At 32.1% G+C, this 25,240-nt stretch overlaps 2 protein-coding genes across 3 annotated transcripts; both read left to right on the top strand.

Moving 5' to 3' along the window:
• On the top strand, positions 1 to 2,367 carry LOC116002644. The gene is made up of 4 exons (XM_031242811.1): positions 1 to 207; positions 1,017 to 1,165; positions 1,475 to 1,543; positions 1,828 to 2,367. Exons 1-3 carry the CDS (start codon positions 61 to 63, stop codon positions 1,515 to 1,517), a joined length of 339 nt encoding a protein of 112 aa, XP_031098671.1. The 5' UTR covers positions 1 to 60; the 3' UTR covers positions 1,518 to 1,543; positions 1,828 to 2,367.
• A 10,258-nt stretch (positions 2,368 to 12,625) lies between these two features.
• LOC116001539 lies at positions 12,626 to 17,572 on the top strand. 2 transcript variants are annotated; one of them, XM_031241417.1, is made up of 8 exons: positions 12,626 to 14,746; positions 14,840 to 14,938; positions 15,064 to 15,213; positions 15,531 to 15,694; positions 16,001 to 16,148; positions 16,253 to 16,372; positions 16,462 to 16,549; positions 17,010 to 17,572. In XM_031241417.1, the coding sequence occupies exons 1-8, from the start codon at positions 12,749 to 12,751 to the stop codon at positions 17,174 to 17,176; spliced, it is 2,934 nt and encodes a 977-aa protein (XP_031097277.1). In that variant the 5' UTR covers positions 12,626 to 12,748; the 3' UTR covers positions 17,177 to 17,572. The 2 variants fall into 2 exon arrangements, with proteins under 2 accessions (XP_031097277.1, XP_031097276.1); XM_031241416.1 differs by having other exon boundaries at positions 14,837 to 14,938.
• Positions 17,573 to 25,240: the final 7,668 nt, after the last annotated feature.

The following is a 25,240-nucleotide window of genomic DNA, read 5'->3' as shown; positions in this document are numbered from 1 at the left end:
ATCACTCGTCTTTCACGGCTAATCCTCTGTTGCTCTGTGAGTGCAGTGGCGATTGGTGAGATGGCCGGAACCGGAGCCGGAGCCGGAGGTGGCGTTCCACAACTATTTCGGGCGTTAGCTGTCGGCGCCTCAGTACTTGTCGGCGCTCTCTATACCGTCGGAGCAGTCGCCGGTTCCATTCACCGCCGTAATTCCGCTCTAAAAAGAGTAAGCATGTTTCTATATCTCATTTCTTTTTCTGTATTGTTCATTGCTAGAAATTTCCGTAATCCAACGAAATTCCCCAATTAGATTTTTCAAATAATATTCAATGTATTGTTTTTTTGTTTGTTTTTGTTTTTTTTTTTAGAAGTATGCCGAGTAAAATTTGTGGAGTGAACTTTTCAATTGTCTGTTCTTATCATGTTTTGTGGAATTTTCTCTAGCCAATGCTATTGTACTATTGTTGGTTGTTGAATTTTCAGCTACTATTATTCTATGATTTTTGAACTTTTTTCACTTTTGATACCTCAACTATAATAACCCTCCCAAATTAGGTCCTATCACGATTTTTAAATTTTGATGCACGAGTATTCAATTTCTTTCACATTTAATCTCTCGTTGGTGAAAAGTAAAAAATAAAAACAAAGACAGTCAAGCCGAAAAGTAGGTACTAGGGATGACAATTCTACTCATCTCCTATGGGTTCCCCGCATACGGGTATTAAACTACTCGCACGATTTGGGTAATGTGTGTGGGGATGGGGGGAATTTTTTATACTAGCACGGGTATGAGGGCGGGGCGGGGGATATATTCCCAGCTTAGGTTGGCCGGAAAATTGAATCAGGACCAAATGTGGAAGCAATTAAATAGTCATGCACCAAAATTAAAAATCTTGATAGTCAGGACCTAATTTGGGAGTGGTATCATAGTCCAGTGACCAAAATTGGAAAAAACTCATGATTTTTTCAATGGGAAAATTGGAAAAAGCAAATAGTATTATTGTTGTTGTTTGAGTTTTGTGTATGGTCATTCAGGAGAAACATGGAAAACCCTGTGGGGTATGCAAAGGAAGAGGCTATTATACCTGTAAGTTATGCAAAGCAAAGGGTACAATACAATGGTCACCATTGTATGATCCTTTGGTGATTAACCCATGTGTTTGTCCCACCTGTGAGGGAAACAAGTAAGGCCATTTTTCTCTTCAAATTTTCACAATTTCAGTGGCACTTAAAGTTTTTATCTTTTGAGTAATATTATATGGACTCCGGGAATTAAAATACTTCTGATGCGAACTACTGTGACTAGTTATACGTTCAATCAAATGCAATCATAATACATTCTGATTTGATATTATCACCAAATCGCCAATCTTAATGTGCTATATTGGGAAATATTTTTACTATAAGGAGCAGTTTTATGATTTTCCTTTGAGAATTGAGATCAATTGACTCGGTATCTGACATTGAGAGTTGCCTGCTTGTTTTATTTGTAGGGTTCAGAAATGTCTGAACTGCTTGGGGTTCGGTCTTGTATAGGAAATGCAGCTGTTTGAGAATAACAGGTACAATCCGCCCTGAATTGAATCGCTCTGTTTTGATATGATCAATGTATGGAACATATTGCTGCTAAAAATGCTGATTCTATCTAGTTATTATGCAGAGAGGCCATGGAAATGACTGATATCTACTGTATATTGTTTTACATTAGAAAATCAAAATTAGCAATGTGACTATTTGGGGCAATCAGTTCTTCAAGCAATGAAACAATAGATGCTATTTTCTATCCAAATCTACTATTTGTTCGATCATTTTAAGATTTTCATTTTATGTGTCGCAAATCTTGCAGAATAAACGAGTAGAGACTTGTGAGAAAATTTTGCGGGGAAAGGTGTGCGCAACGATCTTCATAGAGACTTCATATTCGACTGGAATCAGGAGAAGTGCAAGAAAGGGGTGGCAAAAAAGGTACTCGCCATATAATTTGAGGCTCGTTCAGATAGCTTGATCTTCATAGAGACTTCATATTCGACTGGAATCAGGAGAAGTGCAAGAAAGGGGTGGCAAAAAAGGTACTCGCCATATCATTTGAGGCTGGTTCAGATAGCTTTTGTGGTAGAGTTATGAATTTCACGGGACATTATCGTCATGAGTTACTTTGAAGGTCCAAATAGAAGTAGGTGGAGAGATTACCGGACATGCTCAAAATATTCTCTCTGTGCATACAAGAAAGTGCAGAGGATGAACCAAATCTCTTTCAAACCCAATTGCCTTGTGGTGTTGAGTCTTGTGAGTTGATGCCTTTAGACTCGACTAGGGTAACAAATCACTTTCTATCTAAGTTATACTTTTATTTTCTTGGTTTATTATTCATTGGTCAATTTTGCTCTTTTTAATCGTAAATACTTTAATCAAATCTCGTTAATCGAACTAGACATGTAAAATGAGATGGAGGGAATACTAAAAAAAAGTATGTTATATTAAATTCCCACTAAGGTTCAAACTTATGAGTTTTCATTTGATGAAGCTACAATTATGCCACTCGACCACAAGATATTTGGCAAGGGCTCTTGTAATTTAATATGGAGTAATATTATATTCAAACAAAATGTTTATTGTCAAAGGAGTGTGATTGAGTTGAGATTGAATAGTTAAAATTTAAAATGTGATCTGAGTTTGGTTGAACTATAATTTTTTAGTTTGAGTTTAACTCAACTTAAACTCAAGTTATTCAAGCTCAATTTAAAAAAATAATAATAATATTTTTTTTTCTTACACAAAAGTAAATATCATAACTAAAGTAAAAAATTACATCTGGATTGTGGTCATTTTATAACTAAATTTGTAATATAATATTTATATTATATATAAAATGTATTAAAAATCGTTAAAAGGTTGATTAAAAATAATTAAATTAATTTGTTTGATTACAAAATTGAATTTGATTTGTTTTTTTTTTTTGGGAGGGGGGNGGGGGGGGGGGGGGGGTGGGGTGTCGAAATTTGGTTTGTTTTGTTATTTGAACTAGTATTTTCGCCCGTGCGTTGCACGAAATGAATTTTGTTATAATGTTTTAATAATATTTAGATCGATATATAATTATATAAATTATAACATCAATATTATATAGTGGGAATGATGAAAATGGTTGGATCAATTATGTTTTCTAATGTTATCCTTGCTTGAATTCAAGCAAATAATTTGTCAATTACCCATGCGATGCATGGATAAATATTTTAAATTATATATATATATATTTAGATAATAAAATTAAAGATAGAATAATAAAAAAAATTCTAATATTGAATGTGTACAATTATTTTATTATGTGATTAGTGTAAAAATATCACTCAATATAATATTTGTTCTCTTGTAATATTGAATTGCTTTTATATATTGATCGTCACAATATTTTACCAAAAAAACATATTATAAAATATTATGTTATTAGATACAACACGTGATTTTAAAACATTTGAATTTAAATAAATCAAATGTGCCTAGGATATAAACATAATTATGCAAATTACACATACATAAAATATGCTAGTAATATGCATAGTCCACATATATTGTATACATGTCATTTAATATATATACATGTAAAAGATAATCATTGCTATTATTTTAGTCATCTAATCTAAGTAAATGCTAAATAAATAAATAAAATACAATAAATATATGAATAAATAGAAAGTCCAATGAAATAAACAAAAAAAAAAAAATATATATATATATTTACAGCAGCTTATTAAAATTGTTTTCGACAAAACAAAAAAAAAATTATCTCAATCTTTTAACCTTAACACCACGTACAATCGAATCAATCGTACCTAATTGTCAAAGCAGTACATTAGGCATTTATTCCATTGAGTAAAACGAAACAAAAAATAATAAATAATAAATCAATGAATTCAGAAATATATAAGTGAATAACATATACCTCCACATCTTCGAGCACAGATTCTAAGGTTGCTCATCGGTTGTTCTTGACTTCATAAAGACGAATTAATCGTACTTTTATTGCCCANATAGGTAGATTTATTTTTTCTTTGTATGATGCTAAAGTGCTAAGATATAGTGAAAGATGTGGAATTTGGTGAAGGATTGTATGATTTATATAGTGATATGATAATTTATTAGATAAGAAATTTATTTAGAAAAGTTTAAAAATAAATGGTAAATGATTAATAATAATTATAATTATTGATTGACAGCCCATTTGAATAAAGCCAATTAAATTCAATTTCATTGATTTGTGCAAATTTCATTTCTTGCAGAGAATTTCATTCTTTTGGAATAAAATAAGTTCTTAAAATATGGAATAAATATTTACAAAATATGGAATAAATATTTACAAAATTATATTCAGATGCATATTATATATATATATATATATATATATATATATATATATATTGGATGCACAATTTTGTAAATATACTATTTACCATCTAAATATAATTTTGTAAATATTTAGATCTAATTTCTAATAATGGCCACGGGATATTAAAATTATTTAATATCCTAATTTTATTGATTATATTGGATGCATTTTATTGCCTTTTTAAAATCAACTCATTTCTAATTAACAACTCATCTGTGCGAATAATAATAGGAAATTGTATGTTGCCAATTATATTTAGGCAACATATTCGTAATCGGAGTGATTTTGCATCAATAAAATGGAATCAGTATTCAGGACTATAATGGCTCCCAATAAAAGGGTGAGTAAAAAAAGGTATTAAGTGTCATTAATGTGGACTAATAACTTATGTTAATAATAATTTGTTATCTTTTCTTCTCCCAAATTATTATAATTTGTTATCTTGTAAGGACAAAAGAATGAATTTGAGGCTACAGCACATGTGGTCCGCTGGACCAGTTAACACTCAAATTATTGTACCACTTTGAATTAATTTTTAATTTAATTTGGCCAATCAATTATGTGAATCATTGACTATACAACCGTAATCTAATTTCGTCATTTATTTACTTTCCGTTATTTTCAAGGTTATTATTAAGTCATTTATTTACTTTCCGTTATTTTCAAGGTTATTATTAAACCTCTTGTTTACTTATTCAACTTTTAAGAAAAAAAAAATTGAGAATACTATACATGTTTGGCTGAGCATCCCATAAAATTAATAAGACTGTGAATTACAATATATGCTTTATCTCAACTAAAAATTTAAATTGATAATTAAACAGCACATTTATAATTTTATATTATATGCTCAAGTAGCTCCACCGCACATTTATAATTTTATATTATATGCTCAAGTAGCTCCACCTCACATTTATAATTTTATATTATATGCTCAAGTAGCTCCACCTATAGATTAACATCACTTCATTGGTATTGAAATAGTGAGTCGTCCATAAAAACATCACTTCATTGGTATTGAAATAGTGAGTCGTCCATAAACTCAATTCCACTACCTGTTTGACTGAACCACAATGAGCTAGGGAGTCTCAAATTGACAGAAATTGGTTGCCCATTGAATCATCATTCGATTAAAAATATATATAAAAAGTATTTATTTTCTCCTATATTTATCACCACGCTCTCCTATATTATCTTAATTTAATTATATTAATTGGTATCACTTACCTTTTATTCCAATTTTACTTTATTAAAATATAATCAATCCTGTTATTATTTAAAATTCTTTTATCAATTATAATTATTGTAATTAAAATTCGTAATCACAAATACAGTAGGTGAATTGCATTTTTTTATAATTAAAATTTGTAATCACAAATACAGTAGGTGAATTGCATTTTTTTAAATTTGCCTTCATTCTATGCTGTTGATTTTTGCAAGATCAATGGCTGGGAATTCACCCAATTTTTTACCATAGTCATATAACCGCACATGATCTCTTGTGTGTATGTGTGTATTATATTTATAGTATTTTTTACAGTATGAAAATATGTATTTTTTTTATAGATTTGTGATTACTATTATAATTATACACATTAATTGCAATTATATATTTACTCAGTAAGAAACTTTATTTTAAAATTTATATAAACTCATACTCTTAATTTTAAAAAAATCATAAATATTTAGAAATCTACCTAAATACGTAATATATTAGGGACTACTTTAATCCATACAAATTTAGAAATTAAATTATTTTATTTTGTAAATATAATTCACTTAATTATAATAAATTAAATAGCAAATATAATTAAGGAAATGAAATTATAAAATCAACTAAATGTATATCATAAATATTTAAGAATTAAGGATGTGACTAAACCACAGTTTATTTAATTTCTATTTTCTTTCATTCTTTTTCTTTTTGTCGTTATAAAATTTAAAAAAAAAAACATTTAAAAAAACGTTTAGTTCTAAATTGTTAGGAAGAATGTTATTTAGATTTGGATGATGCTAATATTTGCAAAGATAAGCAAGTTAGAACCCTTAATTTTTCGTTGATAGCATAATTTGTAAAAGTCAAAATGGAGTTAGTGATATGAATTTGACGTTTTTTAAAGGCTGAATTACAAAATGATCTTATCCGCTAGAATTGAATTTATTATTTTGTAATAAACCGAACGAAAAGGAAATTGATTCGTCATAGTGAGATACTCCTATAACCCAAACAACAATGTAAGAAATTGACTAAAAATTCTTATACTTAGCACTACAAATTCTAGAACAATNTAACATCACTTCATTGGTATTGAAATAGTGAGTCGTCCATAAACTCAATTCCACTACCTGTTTGACTGAACCACAATGAGCTAGGGAGTCTCAAATTGACAGAAATTGGTTGCCCATTGAATCATCATTCGATTAAAAATATATATAAAAAGTATTTATTTTCTCCTATATTTATCACCACGCTCTCCTATATTATCTTAATTTAATTATATTAATTGGTATCACTTACCTTTTATTCCAATTTTACTTTATTAAAATATAATCAATCCTGTTATTATTTAAAATTCTTTTATCAATTATAATTATTGTAATTAAAATTCGTAATCACAAATACAGTAGGTGAATTGCATTTTTTTATAATTAAAATTTGTAATCACAAATACAGTAGGTGAATTGCATTTTTTTAAATTTGCCTTCATTCTATGCTGTTGATTTTTGCAAGATCAATGGCTGGGAATTCACCCAATTTTTTACCATAGTCATATAACCGCACATGATCTCTTGTGTGTATGTGTGTATTATATTTATAGTATTTTTTACAGTATGAAAATATGTATTTTTTTTATAGATTTGTGATTACTATTATAATTATACACATTAATTGCAATTATATATTTACTCAGTAAGAAACTTTATTTTAAAATTTATATAAACTCATACTCTTAATTTTAAAAAAATCATAAATATTTAGAAATCTACCTAAATACGTAATATATTAGGGACTACTTTAATCCATACAAATTTAGAAATTAAATTATTTTATTTTGTAAATATAATTCACTTAATTATAATAAATTAAATAGCAAATATAATTAAGGAAATGAAATTATAAAATCAACTAAATGTATATCATAAATATTTAAGAATTAAGGATGTGACTAAACCACAGTTTATTTAATTTCTATTTTCTTTCATTCTTTTTCTTTTTGTCGTTATAAAATTTAAAAAAAAAAACATTTAAAAAAACGTTTAGTTCTAAATTGTTAGGAAGAATGTTATTTAGATTTGGATGATGCTAATATTTGCAAAGATAAGCAAGTTAGAACCCTTAATTTTTCGTTGATAGCATAATTTGTAAAAGTCAAAATGGAGTTAGTGATATGAATTTGACGTTTTTTAAAGGCTGAATTACAAAATGATCTTATCCGCTAGAATTGAATTTATTATTTTGTAATAAACCGAACGAAAAGGAAATTGATTCGTCATAGTGAGATACTCCTATAACCCAAACAACAATGTAAGAAATTGACTAAAAATTCTTATACTTAGCACTACAAATTCTAGAACAATAATAACCCACCACCGTCGCCTCGTAGTAGGATCCCACAAAGCCTTCCTTGTTGCTCAACACCTACACCGCGTCGCCAATCCGGTACCTCACTGTGTTTACAGTACTCATGGTTGTTGATTTTCCGGGAGAAACCGATTTTAAGAGATAGAGAGAGAAAAATAAAGGTAAAATCCGGCTCAAAATTCACAGGGAATACGAATTATGATTATAAGCAATAGTTTATATAGAAAATAAGGAAAAGAGAGAGATAGAGGTGAAAAAGGTAAGAAATTAAGAGGGGTGGAGATGGGGAAGTAGTTTAGGAAATTTGGCTGATTAGTAGGAGAAAAAAAAAAGGAAAAACATAATTACGCTACTGTTATAATTTATTACCATAAAATTAATATATTAATATGTTATAATTTCCTAGGCTATTGTTAGCCAAAATCCTCCAGGCTAAGATTAGGAAATATTCAATACGGCTATAAGAAATGTAAAATAATATTAATTCTATTTATACTATTACATATATTACAAATATATCACCAAATATATCACACCAATTATATCATCAATCATTCAATCACCCATTAATATTACCATATTATATTACCTATTTAACATTTTAATTTAACATCTAACCATATAATAGTATTATAGGTGAATATATATATATATATATATATATATATATATATATATATATATGGTTAATTAATAAATCCAATTATTCAATCACCAACATTTAACCATAATAGGCACGCACAGGTGGATAATTAATAAATTAATTAATAAATTAATAATTAATAAATAAATATATTAATAAATAAATAAAATAACTTATTTTACCAAAATGCCACTAACTTTGGGCGGGAAAGTTTGGAAGGAGAATAATGCTTTTATATATAGTATAGATTCGAACTTAAACTAAATGAGAAAATAATTAAATTGATTTTAAATACTTATTAAAAGGAATTTGAATAAGTTGACTAATTTACATGTGTGGACATCCAAGGCACAAAACTAGAATCCAAGAAAGGGCAACATGCCACGTTTCATAACACGACTGAAACTTGAAAGCTTCTGCCGAGGTTTCGTTTTATTCTATCCCTAGCCCCTTGTCACCACCCGGTGGGCCTCACCTACAAAAGATAAAGATTGAAACACCCATCCCACTTTGTGGGAGCCAAAGTGGGACCTCAAGATCAAGATGCTGTGCCCAATTTGGCTGTGAAACCTAATTACAATTGATTATCCTTTATTTTGACAAGTTAATTACATTACACACATCAGTCTTGTTTTACACTTGATTATCCTTTATTTATTTATTTAAGGGAAAAGGTACAAATAAGCCATTGAACTATTTGGGAATTAGCAATTAAGCCATTGAACTTGACTAAGCTCCAAATAAGTCACTGAACTTAGAAAAACTTAGCAATTAAGCCATCGAACTCGAATAAGCTCCAAATAAGCCACCAAACTCATAAAAACTAAGCAATTAAGCCACTAAATCGAAAAAAATAACAATTAACATTTTTAACAGGTCATTTGTCTATTCCGGTCACCGGCGACGACTTTTCCGGTGACCGGTGAAAACTTCCGGCGGCGACGGTCGCAGGAAAAGTCATCGCCGGTGGCCGGAATAGGCAAATGACCTGTAAAAAATGTTAATTGTTATTTTTTTCGGATTTAGTGGCTTAATTGCTTTGTTTTTCTGAGTTTAGTGGCTTATTTGGAGCTTATTTGAGTTCGATGGTTTAATTGCTAATTCCCAAATAGTTCGATGGCTTATTTGTACATTTTCTCTTTATTTAATTATTTATTTTTGCGGTTTACATTGACCCTATTTGGTAAATGGCTGTTGGCTAATTGGGTTGGCTGTTTGGATTAGAAGGTATGATTTGTTGATAATATTAGCTGATTGTAGAAAGTTGTTTGATAAATTAGCTGTTAGCTGATAGCTGTTTGGTATAAATTTTTTTTTTCTCAAAAAGCTAATTGAAAATGCTGCTTTGAGTAGCCTTTTGAATTTTAGCATTTTGGAGTTACAAAAACATTATTAACCAAACAACTAATAGTGGTCAAATAATCCAAAATTGGCTGATAGGCTGATTATTTACCAAACAGGACCATTATCTTTTAACGGAAGAATACAAATTATGGGATATATTGTTGTTGTTCTCAAGAAGTTGAATTCTTAACCTCAAGGAACCCCACGTCCCGGTCCGACAAAGCATTTGATCAACTATACATTCTTAACCTATTGAAGCATAAAGAGTCAATATCGCCTTGATGCTTAATTTCATGACATTCCATATGAGAGTAGTACGGGTAAGACTCGATCTCAAGTCATTATTTTCAAACTTTACTATTGTGACCAACTGAGCTGGCCATGCGAGTAAATTATAGATAGATGTTATGAGGGGTTGATAACATAGAATAAAGTAGGTAACAATAACATGTGAAATTTGGAGTTGTGGTGTGAGTTTGCATCTGTGCATGCACAGAATTTATTCTGGAATTAAAGTAGCTGCCCAAGATATCTATACAATCAAATTATTAAAAAAAATCCAAAAAAAGAAGTAAAGAAAAAAATAATAATAATAATGGAGGAAAAGTTAGCATTCATACTTATTACGACCTCATTAATTGCATCATTCATTGCTGCATATTGCCAAAAAATGGTATCTATTGACATTCTGGTACAGCTTGCTGTCCATCCTAATCTTGTAATAGGAATCTCCCACCTCGGAATATGTCGCCGCCACCGTTGAAATTTTGACAATATGGTATCATATGATGCTTATATACTGCAAAATATATATCATGTTGTGTCATAGATTGGATGTGATGATAGAGATTAAACTACACAATTAGATCAGAGCATCTTAATCAAGTTCTTCATATAAATATTTTTCTGCGAACTTGCATGATGAAAATAACCGATCTTTGTTTGCCATATCAGGGAGTAGAAGTAATAGAGTAGAATTTAAAAGTATTCATAGTAGAACTCCTTTCATAATGGAAGAGATTAGAGATGAGAGAGAGTTTAAGTTGCTAATTGAATTTTTTTATTTCAAGTTTCAAGTTTTAAAAAAAAGGTCTTTTAAGAAAAGTGTTAGCTGGTTATATGCACCAACAATGCTTATCGGACACTTGTAGTTGAGTGGTTGTCAATTGATGACTATCATGTTTTTTTTTTTCCTCATCCTCTTCCTTCATCTTCTTTTATCTCCTACTTGGTTGAAAAAAAAATTACCAACAATCTTGCCTTATTCACAAAGTTGTTTGCACTATTTTTTTTTTTTTTTTTTTTGAGTACAAGTTGTTTGCACTATACTTCTATAAAAGTTACAATATAATGTATGTTTGGGGTGAGGAACACACAAAAAGAGCAATATTATATTGTAAAAAAAAAAAATCTTGAGTTTTTCAGTCCACTTGAATGAAAGAGAAAAGTAAGAAAAATAAAATTAAAAAAATATTTTTTTAATTAGTAATGATGACCCCAACTGTCTCAATGGATGTGTGCACTACAACACTGGTGCGCACAATGCACACCAACTCTACATTTTTTACACCTCTAAAAAGCGAGAAAAAAAAATCCATTTTTAGGCCTAAGTATATGCTCTATTATTGCTCTTAGGTCACAAATTAAACGACCAATGTCCATCTAACTATATGTAATTAAAAATTCATTCCGTTTAATAGACTTCAAATGGTCATTAAAAGAGTAACCTTTAAATGATTAGTCTTGAGTGAAACCGTTTCAGGTGAGACTTGTAATATTTTTTTTTTGAAAAAAATGTAATAATTTTTATAATTCAACAAGTACAACAATTTTACTAATTTTTTTTTTAAGAAACGAGTAATATTTTTTAATTAAATACGTAGTATTAAAAAGAATTGTATTACATATTTGAGAAGTCTAGGACCAATAGTTGATGTTCTAGAAAAAAAATTAATTTTATTTTTAGTTTTAGATTTATAGGTAGCAATTCACTTTTAGTTATTTTTTAGAACGAACATCCTCTTTTGGTCCTAGTATTATTGTGGCATGACCATCTTTGATCCATATCAATAAAATCATTGAAATTCCGTAAAATACAATGTTATTTAGGTTTTCAATTACAATTTTTTTCAATAAAAATATAGCTGGTAATCACACTTTATATTAAAAAAAAATTACCAAAGACCTTGTAGTCTAGTGGCACCCGATTTACACTTCCACATGGAAGGAAATGAGCTCGAGTACATTTTTTAATTTTTTTTTAAAAGAGAAATCTTCTATATTTTTTTTCGGTACATCAGAAGCCCTCACAGGAAAGCATTATCTAATCCGTAAAGCCGGTGTGCCATGAGCGTCTGCATTAAGAAGATCGTTTAACAAATCTTCTATATGGTTAAGCCACAAGATTGTCAAAATTAAATATGCTTACCGCGGAGAATATGACTCTTTTTTTTAATAAAAAAAATATTCCGTATTTATTTTAATGACCGATTAACGAACTTTTATGCCCCACAAAATCTCAACAAATTTTTTTTTTTAAAAATGTATAATTATATTCCCAAATAACTCCAGGAGGACACGTGTCCCAGAAGTCCATTTCAGTAAATATAATCAATCAGAGATGCCCAGTTCCCAGTCCTTCATCTCTATAAACTATAAAGCTTCCCCTTCACTCTCTGCTTCTCACTACCATTACGCACACATATATACTATACATATAGAGATAAAAAGAGAAAGATACGCTTCATTTATCCTTTTTTTCTAGAATTCCCATGAAAGAAAGATTCACGTATTGATCATTTTCTAGAATTCCCATGAAAGACTCATCTGTTGTTGTTCGGCGTAAAAGGAGCAACAAGATCAAGCTTCTCGTCAGCTTCAATGGCGCATTCCGTCGCCAACCGCCGGCCGGGAAACTGCGGTACACCGGAGGAGAGACAAAGATTATATCGGTCGACAGGAACGTGAGCTTTTCCAGACTGAAAGCCAGAGTATCGGATCTTGTGATGCAATCCAATGGAGTCTCCGTGACGTCGCCGTTTTGGATGAAGTGCCATCTCACGGATTCGCGCGAGGAAACGCCTCTGATCTCAGTTTCATCGGACCAGGATGTTCGGTCCATGGTTGAGGAGCTGGAGCGCCTCGAGTTTTTGGGTAAGTCCTCTAGGCTTTGGGTTTTTGTGTGCTTTGCCTTTGATTGTTACGCTTCTGATAACGGATTTGTTCAAAAGGGGGTTTCCAGGGAGGGTTTGGGTTTGGGGGGCGAAAATTTGATGACACCTAAAAAAGGTAAGAAGCTTAGTGATAATTCTTTGAGAAAATTAGTGTTGAAGCAGCAATTGTTAGGGAAGAGACCGGATAGAATTAGGTGTTTCAAGGCTGATATTGAGAATGGGAGTAGTGAGCCTCCAGTTATAGATATAAGCTCTTCCATTGTTAGAAGTTTTAGTCCAGGTAGTGAATTTTATAGGGTGAATGTGTTGGATTATGAATATAGGAATGGGCATTTGGTAGAGACTGGGAATTTTAAGAAAGTTTCACTGTCATCCGGGTCAAAATCTCAGGCATTGAATCCAAAGAATGGGAACTTAATAACAGGGTTGAATTGTATGTCGAATGGTTTCTCGGGGCAGGCTCACTTGATTTTTGAGAAAGGAGATGGTGATAGTAGGTCTCTTGTGTCTGATATGGGGGTGGATGCAGTGTTGTGTAATGTCAATAGGGAGAATATTATGCCTTTTAGTGTAAAGAGCAATGTGGAACGTAATAGATTTTCATCGGTTTCTAGTAGCCATCAGTTAAACGGAAGTGGCAATCCACCTGCTCAGGGGAGTCGGAGAGTATTGGTTGGAGATCACGGATGCATACGTTATCATCATTTTGGTTCAAGTGAGACTAGGAACTTTAGGGTTCATCCTTATCAAACTAGAACTCAAGATATTTTCAGTGAAACGGAAAATTTTGACAATTTTGGATTGGATGGAAGACCGTATATTGGAAAGTATTACACAGGAATGAGGTCGAGTAAAAACATCTCGAAACAGTGGTCTATTTCACATCAACAAAGAATTAAGGATGCGGAAGGAAAGATGAACTGTGAACATGATGAATACAGAAGTGGTCAAGTCTTAGTGAAGCGGAATGGGCAAGAACATGTATATGGAAATAAAAAATGTCATTTTGCTCATGACAGCATGGTTAATGACTCTTTATTGCCAGTGGATGACTATTCTGGGGCTACTAGTTCTAAGTTAGATTTTTCGCATATTCCTAAAACCAAGACACATGAACTTCAACTTCAAAGTTTCCTTCCAGATGTCCTTGGAATTCCTATGAATTGTGAATCAATTTCTGGTATGTGCAACAATGCTGACTTGATGAACCAACAAGAGGTTATTAACATAAGCAGTTTCCTGGATAATCCATGTAATACTAGTATAAGAGAGTTGAGCTGCAATTGTAAGTTTTTGGATATAGGGGCAAGGTGCGAGCCCTTCAATGTTTTTCAGAATGGCACTGCACAGGAGAATGCCACATCTGCTATTGATGTGTCCCTCAACAATCTGTCATTGTCATCATCTATAAATGTGGAACTGCCAAGTTCTTCCCCTGCAAGAAGTGACATTACAAAATCCTCGGTGAAGACTCAATCAAAGGATATGGATCCAATGGATGAAGAAGACCTGAGTTCAGGCCCACCACTCGAAGGATCAAATGGAGCTTCTTCTAACTCATTGGTTAATAATGCTTCTCAGAAGCTAAACAATGATATAGAGGACAAATCCCCAACTGCTTTAAGCACTGATGAAAAGGTATCTTACCAAATATATATATATTCTCTTTGCCAGTGGTTGAGGTAAGGGGAGCAGTAGTTACTGATGAACTAAAATTTTCTCATCTAGCAGGATGATAATGGGGAGACAAACAAATGTGCAAAGACAAATGGTGCAGTTCCTGCTAATGTTGTTCTATACTGCACTCATGTGGGTAACAGGGGGCTTCAGGTAAGCCAGAGGCATAGTTAAAGTCCTGTGAGAATTTAATGCATGTCACACTAGTTTTTAGTCCCTTTCTGATTTTCTCCTTTAGCTTTTGCATGAATTTCTGACAAGCTTCTGAATTGTTGCAGAGGATTAACAAGTCTGAACTTGAATATGTCAAGGAACTTGGATCAGGAACTTATGGAACTGTTTATCATGGAAAATGGAAGGGTTCTGATGTTGCAATTAAAAGGCTAAAGCCAAGCTGCTTCACTGAAGGTACAGTGGAGGACCGATTGGTAAGTACTATAGTTTTCCCAAATTATAGAATTATAAATTTTCATTTATGCTGGCATGTTACTTGTGATGTAAAAATGGTTTTCAGATTGAAGCTTTCTTCATTAGTTTATAGGGGAAACATATTATTTACATTTTACATCTTAAGAGGTGCCACTCTTACCTCTTTGATTCTTCCACAATCGCAAATAAGACAATGTCTTTTATTCTCTCAACTAGACGCACATTTATATCATGGTTTAAATGGAATTTCATTTTCTCAATCAAACATTTCTTTCAGAATTGGATTTTGACTATTTTCTGTTTGCTGTTTGTGTAGGTTGCAGACTTCTGGAAGGAAGCTCACATATTAGGTCGACTTCATCATCCGAACATAGTGGCATTGTATGGTGTAGTTACAGATGGTCCCACGAACAATTTGGCAACAGTAACCGAGTACATGGTGAATGGCTCTCTTAAACAAGTTTTGCGAAAGAGAGATAGGTATAGCTTTTGTTTTTACAGTATTTCATTTTTCGATTTTCACAACTTATATGATTGCATATTCATTCATGGCAAGAAATGAAATTTCATTGTTCAATCCCCAACCCCCTTAGATTTGTCATAAATAAATAAAGCACTTGAAATAGATTTTTCTTGTGTACATAAATAACTCAACCATGTTAGTATAGCAGGCCATATGCTTGATTATGTGTCAACTATCAAGTTCCTCAGTCCATATTATTTCCTCGGATCCTAAACTACATTATATCATTTTGCCCGATTTAATGCAGCATCTATAATGTGCAGAACCATTGATTGTCGGAAGCGATTGATAATAGCAATGGATGCAGCTTTCGGTATGGAATATTTGCACCAAAAGAATGTTGTCCACTTTGATTTGAAGTCTCACAACTTCCTTGTCAATATGAGGGATCCTCAGCGACCAGTATGCAAGGCAATTGAACTCCAATTTGAAATTTTGAATATTAAAACACTTCTTTCATTTCTTTGCCTAAATTGTCTGTCGTGTCACAGTCTTACTTCTCTTGCTATCTGTAGATCGGTGATCTAGGCCTGTCAAAGGTTAAACGGAGGACACTTGTTTCTGGAGGAGTACGAGGAACTATACCATGGATGGCTCCTGAACTTCTGAATGGTGAAAGCATGGTGTCAGAAAAGGTTCGATGTTTCTTAATGAACTCTTGAAACATTTCCATCAAGGTTGCTGCCAACTAACCTTGCTTGCATTTCATCTCTTTGGCTTTTAGGTTGATGTCTACTCTTTTGGAATTGTCATGTGGGAACTCTTGACTGGCGAAGAACCTTATTCAAATATGCGAGCAGAGGAAATCATATGTACGTTTCCTCACTGCTAGCTTTATTGCAACCAAGAACACATACTACTATACTTAAAGCACAGATATGATTGGTAGTGTCATACTGTCATTCTTATCTCAATGGGACATCTTTAACCATTAATGATGATAAGATGTTACACATCCCAAATGGAGCCGTTTATACAAAAGCTCTGAAAATAACCACTTATCCCCACAGAAACTTTCAAAGGCTAAAACACGGATCTTTTACTGTGAGCATTGAAAACTCAGTTTCCATGATGTTATAGGTGACTGCTCTTCTCTAAAGCCAAAAAATGGTAATGGGCAACTCACGGTTTACCTTCGCAGTGGCTCTAGGGGTGGGGTCCAGTGGGCTTAGAATTAGTCTGGCAAAACTGGGATCACCTAAGTTTTAATAAAAAATAATGGTAGTGAATTATTGATTGCACTAGTAATTCACTTCTACCACTGTACCACAGGCGGTATAATTAAAGGCAGTTTGCGACCCGAAATCCCAAACTGGTGCAATCCAGCATGGAGATCCCTGATGGAGAGGTGCTGGTTGTCTGATCCAAAAGCGAGGCCTGCTTTCTCAGGCATCGCAAAGGAGCTGAGGGCCATGGCTTCGTCAATGAACATCAAGTGATGACAACAGCCAGGGAAGTTCGTTTCTGCTTCACAGTATGTAAATACCAAATGCCAAGTCGAGAACAAGACATGTTGGGATGTTTTTAGGCTTTCCATCCAATGTCGAATCCAGTTTTGTTCACACGAGTACTATGTTGTTCTGTTCTTTGTCCTGGTTCTGGAAGAGCCAAAGCTGGTGCAGGTGAAGATTTTGTTTTTATTAAAATCCCACCTGCTTGGAACTATGTTATTCTGGATTTTGTTGTTATTGCAGCCATGGATGTTGTTTCCTTCTTGGTAGTAGTATTTGAGTAAAGAACAGTTCCAAAACCTCCATTGTATTGATCGCAAATCATATATGGCAAATACTATAATAGGTCCAAGAAGAATACATGTTGCTATCTTTTACATAAAAGCAGGTGAATGCATCCTTTGGGAATAGTTTTGTGTGAGATATTTTTCAATCTTTTTTTTTTCGGTAGTATTGTATTGAGTTGTAATAAACTAATTATTTATCATCAAACGGCGTAGTTTCTCTAAAATGAAATTGAATAATTTGTCTCACATATTGTGTTTATATTATCAAATGAAAATGTAATTAAATTAAAATAATACTTTAGTTGTGTTGAAATGAAATTACAGTATGTATAAAACGAAACTGAATAATATGTCTCACATATTTAGTGCATATTGTCAAATAAAACTGTAGTTGAATTAAAATGAAACTATAATGTATATATAAAATGAAACTGAATATGTTATAGAAACGAGTATTTTTTTTTATTAAATTACACCGTTTTAAACTATGGTTCATAGTCCAATAAAATTTGGCTAAGGTGCATGTTGCCACACCATTTTTTCTATTTGTTTCATTTTTCTTTTTCAATCAAATATTTAATGCGACAGTGGGCCACAAGTACCATTTTGGCTTCTAGAAAAATACTTGTTAAAATAAAGAAATTGATGTCTTTGAAATGGTATTTACGCTCCTATTTATAGACTTAGGAAGATAGTTACCTCCCACCAAAAAATATTGGGCATGGGGCATGCTTACATAACTCTTGCTACCCATGCACATACACATGGCACCAGGATATAGGAAGTCCAAAACGACTCATTCAAATTGATTTGAACTGTCCTAAGCAGGCCCTTCTAACAGGAGGCACCTTTAAGCCCGTACCATACTCAGATTAATCCTCGCTGGCACCGGGCCAGCTCAATTAAGGGGCAAAGTGCTGGTCATAACTTCCCTCAAAAAAAAAATTGATTTGAACTGTACTCCTCGTAACAAGCATGGGAACCATTCGTTTAAATTGTTTTGAATCTCTTTGCATTTGCACTTCCATAACTTCCCTCAACCTCTACATAATCCTCCACTTTCCCGACAAACTCACCAACTTCCCCATATACATTTATAGTTTTATACCTCTCTTCAAAAAGAAAAAAAAAAAAGAAAAAACTCCCCTTTCATTCTCTTATCACAAAAGTTTATTGCCTTTTTTTTTTCCAAAAATGTCCTCATTCTTGTTCTCATCATAAAACTCCCTAAAACCCCATTGATTTTCCCAACCAAACCTTAACTTGGAGCCAAATTAAATACTAGCAACCTGATGTTCCCATTGTCCACCCACAGGATAGCTACCCTTGCTATAACATACCCGGCCTAAAGCAGGAACGGTTATGTTGTCCTCGCTCACATTGATGGGGCTAGTTTTTGCATACCCCATGTGGGTTGCAGGCCTAGCTCTCTCCTCCCCCAAAACTTTTGCTCATTATGTCATTATCTTCACTCTCATCCTTTTCGGTCAAGGCTTCACTACGGTTTGAGGTGAAACGTTCCTCTTAGAATCTCGTCGCATTGTCTGATCTACTTCTAGAGCCTAGGGTTTCATGTAGAGTATATATATGACTCTCGTCTTCGACATCTTTCTAAATCTACCATCTAATTAAAGAGCTACAAACTCTTTGTCATTGGTTGAGCACTAGATCAAGTTACCATCTTATATGTTCCTTTTATAGCCCCGCAACATCGCGAACTCACTATACCCCTAGATGGTGGGAATACACTATCAACTATACGAGCAAACTTCCTATTCCCCCTACATATACTAGTTGTAGTTTTGTTTTAGGCTTATGAGGTTGTATCCAAACAATTGGTCCCCTGTGAGTATAGGATCTGACATGTGTCATCACCTAGTGTCGAGGTAAGGGTCTCTCCTACTTATTTCATTTTCACCTATTTGTTTTGATTGGTCACCTATTTAGTTTACCTTTGTTAACTATGTGCCCTGACCCACCAAAACATCGCATCCTTATTCGTGAGGGTGACCATCATTCTCATATCTAGTACTGTGACCCCATAAAATTAAATCACCTCTTCATACATATCACTTCTTTGTTCATCCCTATCTCTCCATTTTTTTATATTAATTTTTTAAAATCTTTATTCTTCTTCCTTTTTGTTTTGTTTTGTTTTGTTTGTTGTGTGTTTATTTTTTACCATTTCCCTTCTTCTAGCTCTTCTTACGCTCCCTCCCAAGAAGTAGAGAGTCTATGAGACTTGACTTTGTTAAAGCTTTGGACTTCACGAGGAACATGCAATCATGCATAGGGAATACTCCCTAAACCTGTTTAAGGCCCTTGATGAGGAAGAAGAAGATTTGCCTTGTATGCCCAACCCTCTGATTGAGGGTTTTCTCGTCGTGGAGCTTAGGGTAATCCTCGACCCCTTTAAAATGCACTTGTCAGAATAGAGTCCTTGAGTCCTACGTTCCATTCCAACCACACACACCCAGCATGTCTAAGGGTCTCTTTCAACTATGACACACATTTGACTCCCCATTTGATTGAATATAGCCACCACAATATCTAGAATATTTAGAAGGGCTTGTGTACAATGGCTACAAGTGTGGATTGACGACAATAGCTCTAAGGTCCTCAATACCCACCTAGTACACAACTGTATGTGTTTTTGTAAGTAAGTCATCTTACTCGATAACTGTGCTTTTGTAAGTAAATATTTTTACCCCTCCCCCAGCCCCCTTCTCTCTAGCTTCTTACCATTATTAATTTTCTATTTCTCTTAGCTCTTCTACCTTCAAACTCATCATAAAGTGGACATACATTTGTGTTAGTGAACAAAGCCATGGTTACCATACTCTATATGGAGAGTAGTGTTGGAAAATGTCATAGCACAAAACAACTAATTAATGATGTTGGATGTTTTATTCAGAGGCATAGTAAACAATAGGATAGAGATAATGTCTTAAGAGCAATTTCTTGAGAACGGTACAGTGCAGTCATATATATAAAACCAAAATGCTCTCCAAAATTAATACAGTGCTACGTATACGTGCACCTGTAAACGTATTTAGAACCTGACTTATATATATTGTTTCTAGCTTAGATCATGACCTTAAGAATGCAAATTCGCTTATGACTACACTCTTGGACTAGTGGAGAACCATACCTCCTTATTTTAACTCCTCCACATCCTTACCTCTAACCTTTGCATCTTATGCTCTAGATTTTGCCCTTATTTTAATTTATGCATTTTGTCCTTAGCCTTTTAGGCTCAACATATGTCCCTCCTCCTCAACCCTTTTACAACCTAATTTTGGGATCCTCTCTTGTGCTTCTTAGGCCCATACATCAAACCCTATCAGTTATAGTTTAATATTTTTTAAATTATATCAATAAATTGCATAAAATATAAAAACGTTATTCCAAATTTAGCCACACATGAAATCAAATAAAAAAAGAGAAATCAATTGACTTGGTGTCATGGTGTGCTAATGGGTTGGCGTGCCACTTTTTTTTTTTTTTTTTTTTTTAAATACCATTCAATTCAATAAACATCTTTTTTTTTTCTTTCTATTTTAATTTTTTGTTTTTATTGTTAGTGTTGTTGATGTTAACGTAAGTAGTCAAACATAAACCAACGAAATCAACGGTTGATAGGAAGAAAATAATAGAGAGCAAAAAAGCTTATTTATTTATTTATTAGTCACACATGCTTTTGCCTAGACTTTATAGTAAATAGTAAGATATGCTAAAATAAAAATTACCTAATTTAAAAAAAAATGATTTTCTTTCATGCCTCAACACAATCACATATTATTTTAATCTATAACAAAACCCTATTCGCCTTCATTATTTTTTAGTACTATCACCTTCATTTTCCTAATCATCCATTTTGTAGGAAATTAGGATATACTACTCCAAACTTGATTATGTATTATGATATATGAGAGTACCATTATATTCTACATACAACATTTCTTATGCATTAATTACACGTGGGATATTAAATAAACCCAATGGGGTAGCTCAAGTGGCAAGTGAGCTCTCTTTGTTGTGAAGAATTTTGAAAGAACCTGGGTTCGATTCCCACAAGTGACAATTCTCCTTGTGCGGACTTTGCAAAATTTAGATCATCAAAAAAATAATATCTGAATATATCAAGCCAAAATTTCATAAGGCCCGGGTTGGGTTGGGTCGGGTCATTACAAATGTAATATACTAATCAGAAATAAAATTTTTGTTACTTTTTACTTTTACATTTCGATTTAAAAGTATTACATTTATCCTCAAAAGTATTATATATTCCCTTATAAGTAAGGGACGCGACACTTGTCAACATTACTTATTATAAAAAATGTAACTTTTAATGGAAAATATAATACTTTTACATCAAAATTCTTAAAAGTATTACATTTTTCCTCAAAAGTATTATATATTCCCTTATAAGTAAGGGGCACTTGTCAACATTACTTATTATAAAAAATGTAATACTTTTAATGGAAAATATAATACTTTTAAATCAAAATTCAAAAATATTACATTTTCCCTCAAAAGTATTACATTTTCTCTTATAAGTAACAAAAATTGTATTCTTGTTTAGTATTACATTTGAGCATATAAGTATGACATTTACATGTTGCTTCGACCCGACCTGACCCGTCTCATGAATAAGGATCCATGAGACGGTCTCACACAAGTGTGACCCATATATATATATATATATATTGCAGCTTTCGCATGCAGACTATATTCCCAAGACTCCCTGGCCCCTTGCTTTTATTGTTCGATCTGCCCGGCCGTACTATTTCTGCATGCCGCTTCCTCCATGAGGGAAAGTAGCACCGCCGCCGCCTGCACATTGTCATCATGGCCACAATTCAATTCTTGCATCACTATCCCCATTCTCCCAGCATGACTACGCGTCGTTCCCCACACTCTTTTAGTTGTTCGATTGTACTGTGTTGTTGACAGACATGACCATGCATTGCTTCCTTCTCCTTCGTCACATGCTTCTCCATTTCGATTCTCCTCAACATCTCTTCTATCCAACTCCAGAGCCTTGGATATACATACGTCTTTTAAAAACAAACAAAAGGCAGAAAGACATATCTCAGATTTTAAAATGCAGAGAGAGGGAAGGAAACCTTCACAATCTACTGCAACCTTCATCTTAGTCAATGTTAGTCCCTATGCAACAAATGTGTTAAGAATAACGTAACTGTGCTGTCTATTTACACCAATGATACCTCTCTCCCCTTCCCTAAATTCATGTTCATTCGCGACGACCAAAACTCTAACTTGGAACACATATACGAAGTTTTTTTTTTTTAATCCCAAGTACAATTAAGAATGTATCTCCCTTCCATTAAAAAAAAAAAAATCACTTCCTTAAAGCTTTCCATTTTCCCTCCTAATAACACACATGTATTTCCCATCTGCATAGAGAGTTGTCTCAATGCGGTCTTCTCCCACCACAAGTGTCATACACTACTGCAACCACATATCACCAAAACAATCAAAATTTATAAGGAAGACTTTGTGTAAAGATGAAAAATAAATAAATCTTTCGTTTAATTACACAAATTTTAAAATAAATGGAATTCTTGCTTTATTTGTTTTATATCTTTACACAGAATCTTTCTTATAAATTCTATATTTTACTGGTTCTTTTAATAAGCTTAATAGTATTAAATTTGGGTAATTAATTATTAATATCCTATTTGGTTTCATTATTTTCACACAGTCTTCCTTTTAAATTTTTGATACTACCAATTCTTTTTCATTTTCCCTAAGCGAAATAACCTTATTATTAATAAAAGTTTGTGCACGAAACTACACAGGAGGATTTTAATTTTATTAATAGTATAGATAGTATAGATTATATATTAAATATTAGTATTTATTAAATATTACATCAATTTCAATTTTGGGTAACGGTCGTGATCCACTAGCATATATATATCAATGGCTTATATTAGTTCGTGATCCCCTAACGTATAGAATTGAATAATGATTGCAAATATAATAAGTATTCAAATACTCTTGATTTCCATTCCAGATTTCTACCATATTTACATAAATAAAAAATGTAAACAAAATATGTACCCTATATATGGAAGTTGGTCAAAATAGAGGATAATTATTATGTAACATAAATATTGTAATATATTGGTAAATATATTCTTATTGTATACATTAAATAGTAAAAAAAATGACCAACTTACCATGAATATCAATTACTAATATCAATTACCGTATACGCTAATATTATATTTTTTCTGAAAAAAAAATCTTACCATATAAATTATTATATATTAAATAGCAGTATTTTAAAATAGGTAAAATATTATTGATTAGTGCAACTGGATGCACGTGTGTAATATTTATATTTGTATTTACATAATAATGCGATTACTGTAAATTTGGAAAGTATATTACCGTGAATTACGTTATTACAGTGAGAGTTACGGTATAATTTATGTCCACCGTGAGAATTAGGTATAATTTGTGAAATTGGAAACAATATTACCAATTAATAGATATTAGTTAATTTCCATATAAATTTTCTTACCAATTATCTATACTTTTAAAGTTGAAAAGGAAGAAATAGATAGATTATTGATTTTCATATTCTATATTTATTGTTCTGTTTCATTTGGAAAAAATAAAGTTTTGTCATATCTAAACCCATGACCTCTTATTTGGAAGAGTCATTTCATGCCGCTTAACCACAAGATCTTTGACAAAATTTTGTCATTTAATGTACTTATTATTACACTCTTTATTCCATTTTATTTACACTTTTTTTTTGAAAAATGCATTTTACTTGTATTATTTACTCTTTATTGTGCAAATTAATTATTTTTTTTAAGAGGAATATCAATTCGTATATACTAAAATTATTATTATTATTATTATATATTAAATATTAGTATTTATGAATATAATCAATTATAAGATTATTAAATATTAGTATTTATGAATAACATACATAATATTACCATTTATGCTATTATGTTATTACCTAATTAATATGTTTTGTCTGTACCGTATTATAAAAACGTAAAAAAAACACGCAGAATTTGCAAACAATAATGTTACCAATTATATTATAGAATACCATACGTAATATTATCAATTATGCTATTATGTTGTTACCTAATTAATATATATTTTCTACACGATATTATGTTATTACGTTAATACGTGAATATAAAAAACAATATTATCAATTAATAGATATTAGTTAATTCTCATTTTACATTTTTTTATTACCAAATAAGCTTTATTAATTATTTGACCAATAAAATATTTAATTAATTAACTACAAAAGTTTGGGCTGAAAAATGAAATAGTTGGATTTTACTTTAATATACAGTATATATTTTTATTTAAGAATTATACACATTAACCAAACAAATATATTTACTTTACATTGGCCACTAAATTTTCACGCAACCACACGTTTTTTAGGTAGTAATTATTACAAAATTCAAAGGTTTGGAATTTTTTGTTTTGTTTTTTTCTAGAGTTTTATTTCTTATAAATCAAACTAAAATCCACAACTTTCTCATAAGCACCACGCACAGGGCTCAGCGCGTGAAGCTTCTCACGAGACTCCCGAACAACGCACAAAACGGCGCCGACTCATTCCCGACGATTTTGAAATTTTGAAATTCCAAAAAGCACCCCGGCCAGCGAACAGTTTGACGCCACGTCAGCACGCCCCCCACCCCCACATATATAAACGCCACCACCCACTCAAAGTTGATGTCTTTCC

This window comes from Ipomoea triloba, chromosome 13 (assembly GCF_003576645.1).
Source record: "Ipomoea triloba cultivar NCNSP0323 chromosome 13, ASM357664v1".
In the NCBI taxonomy this organism is placed as follows: Eukaryota; Viridiplantae; Streptophyta; class Magnoliopsida; order Solanales; family Convolvulaceae; genus Ipomoea; species Ipomoea triloba.
Note: the sequence above shows the minus strand (reverse complement) of the source record. Positions and strands in the feature narration are given on the sequence as shown.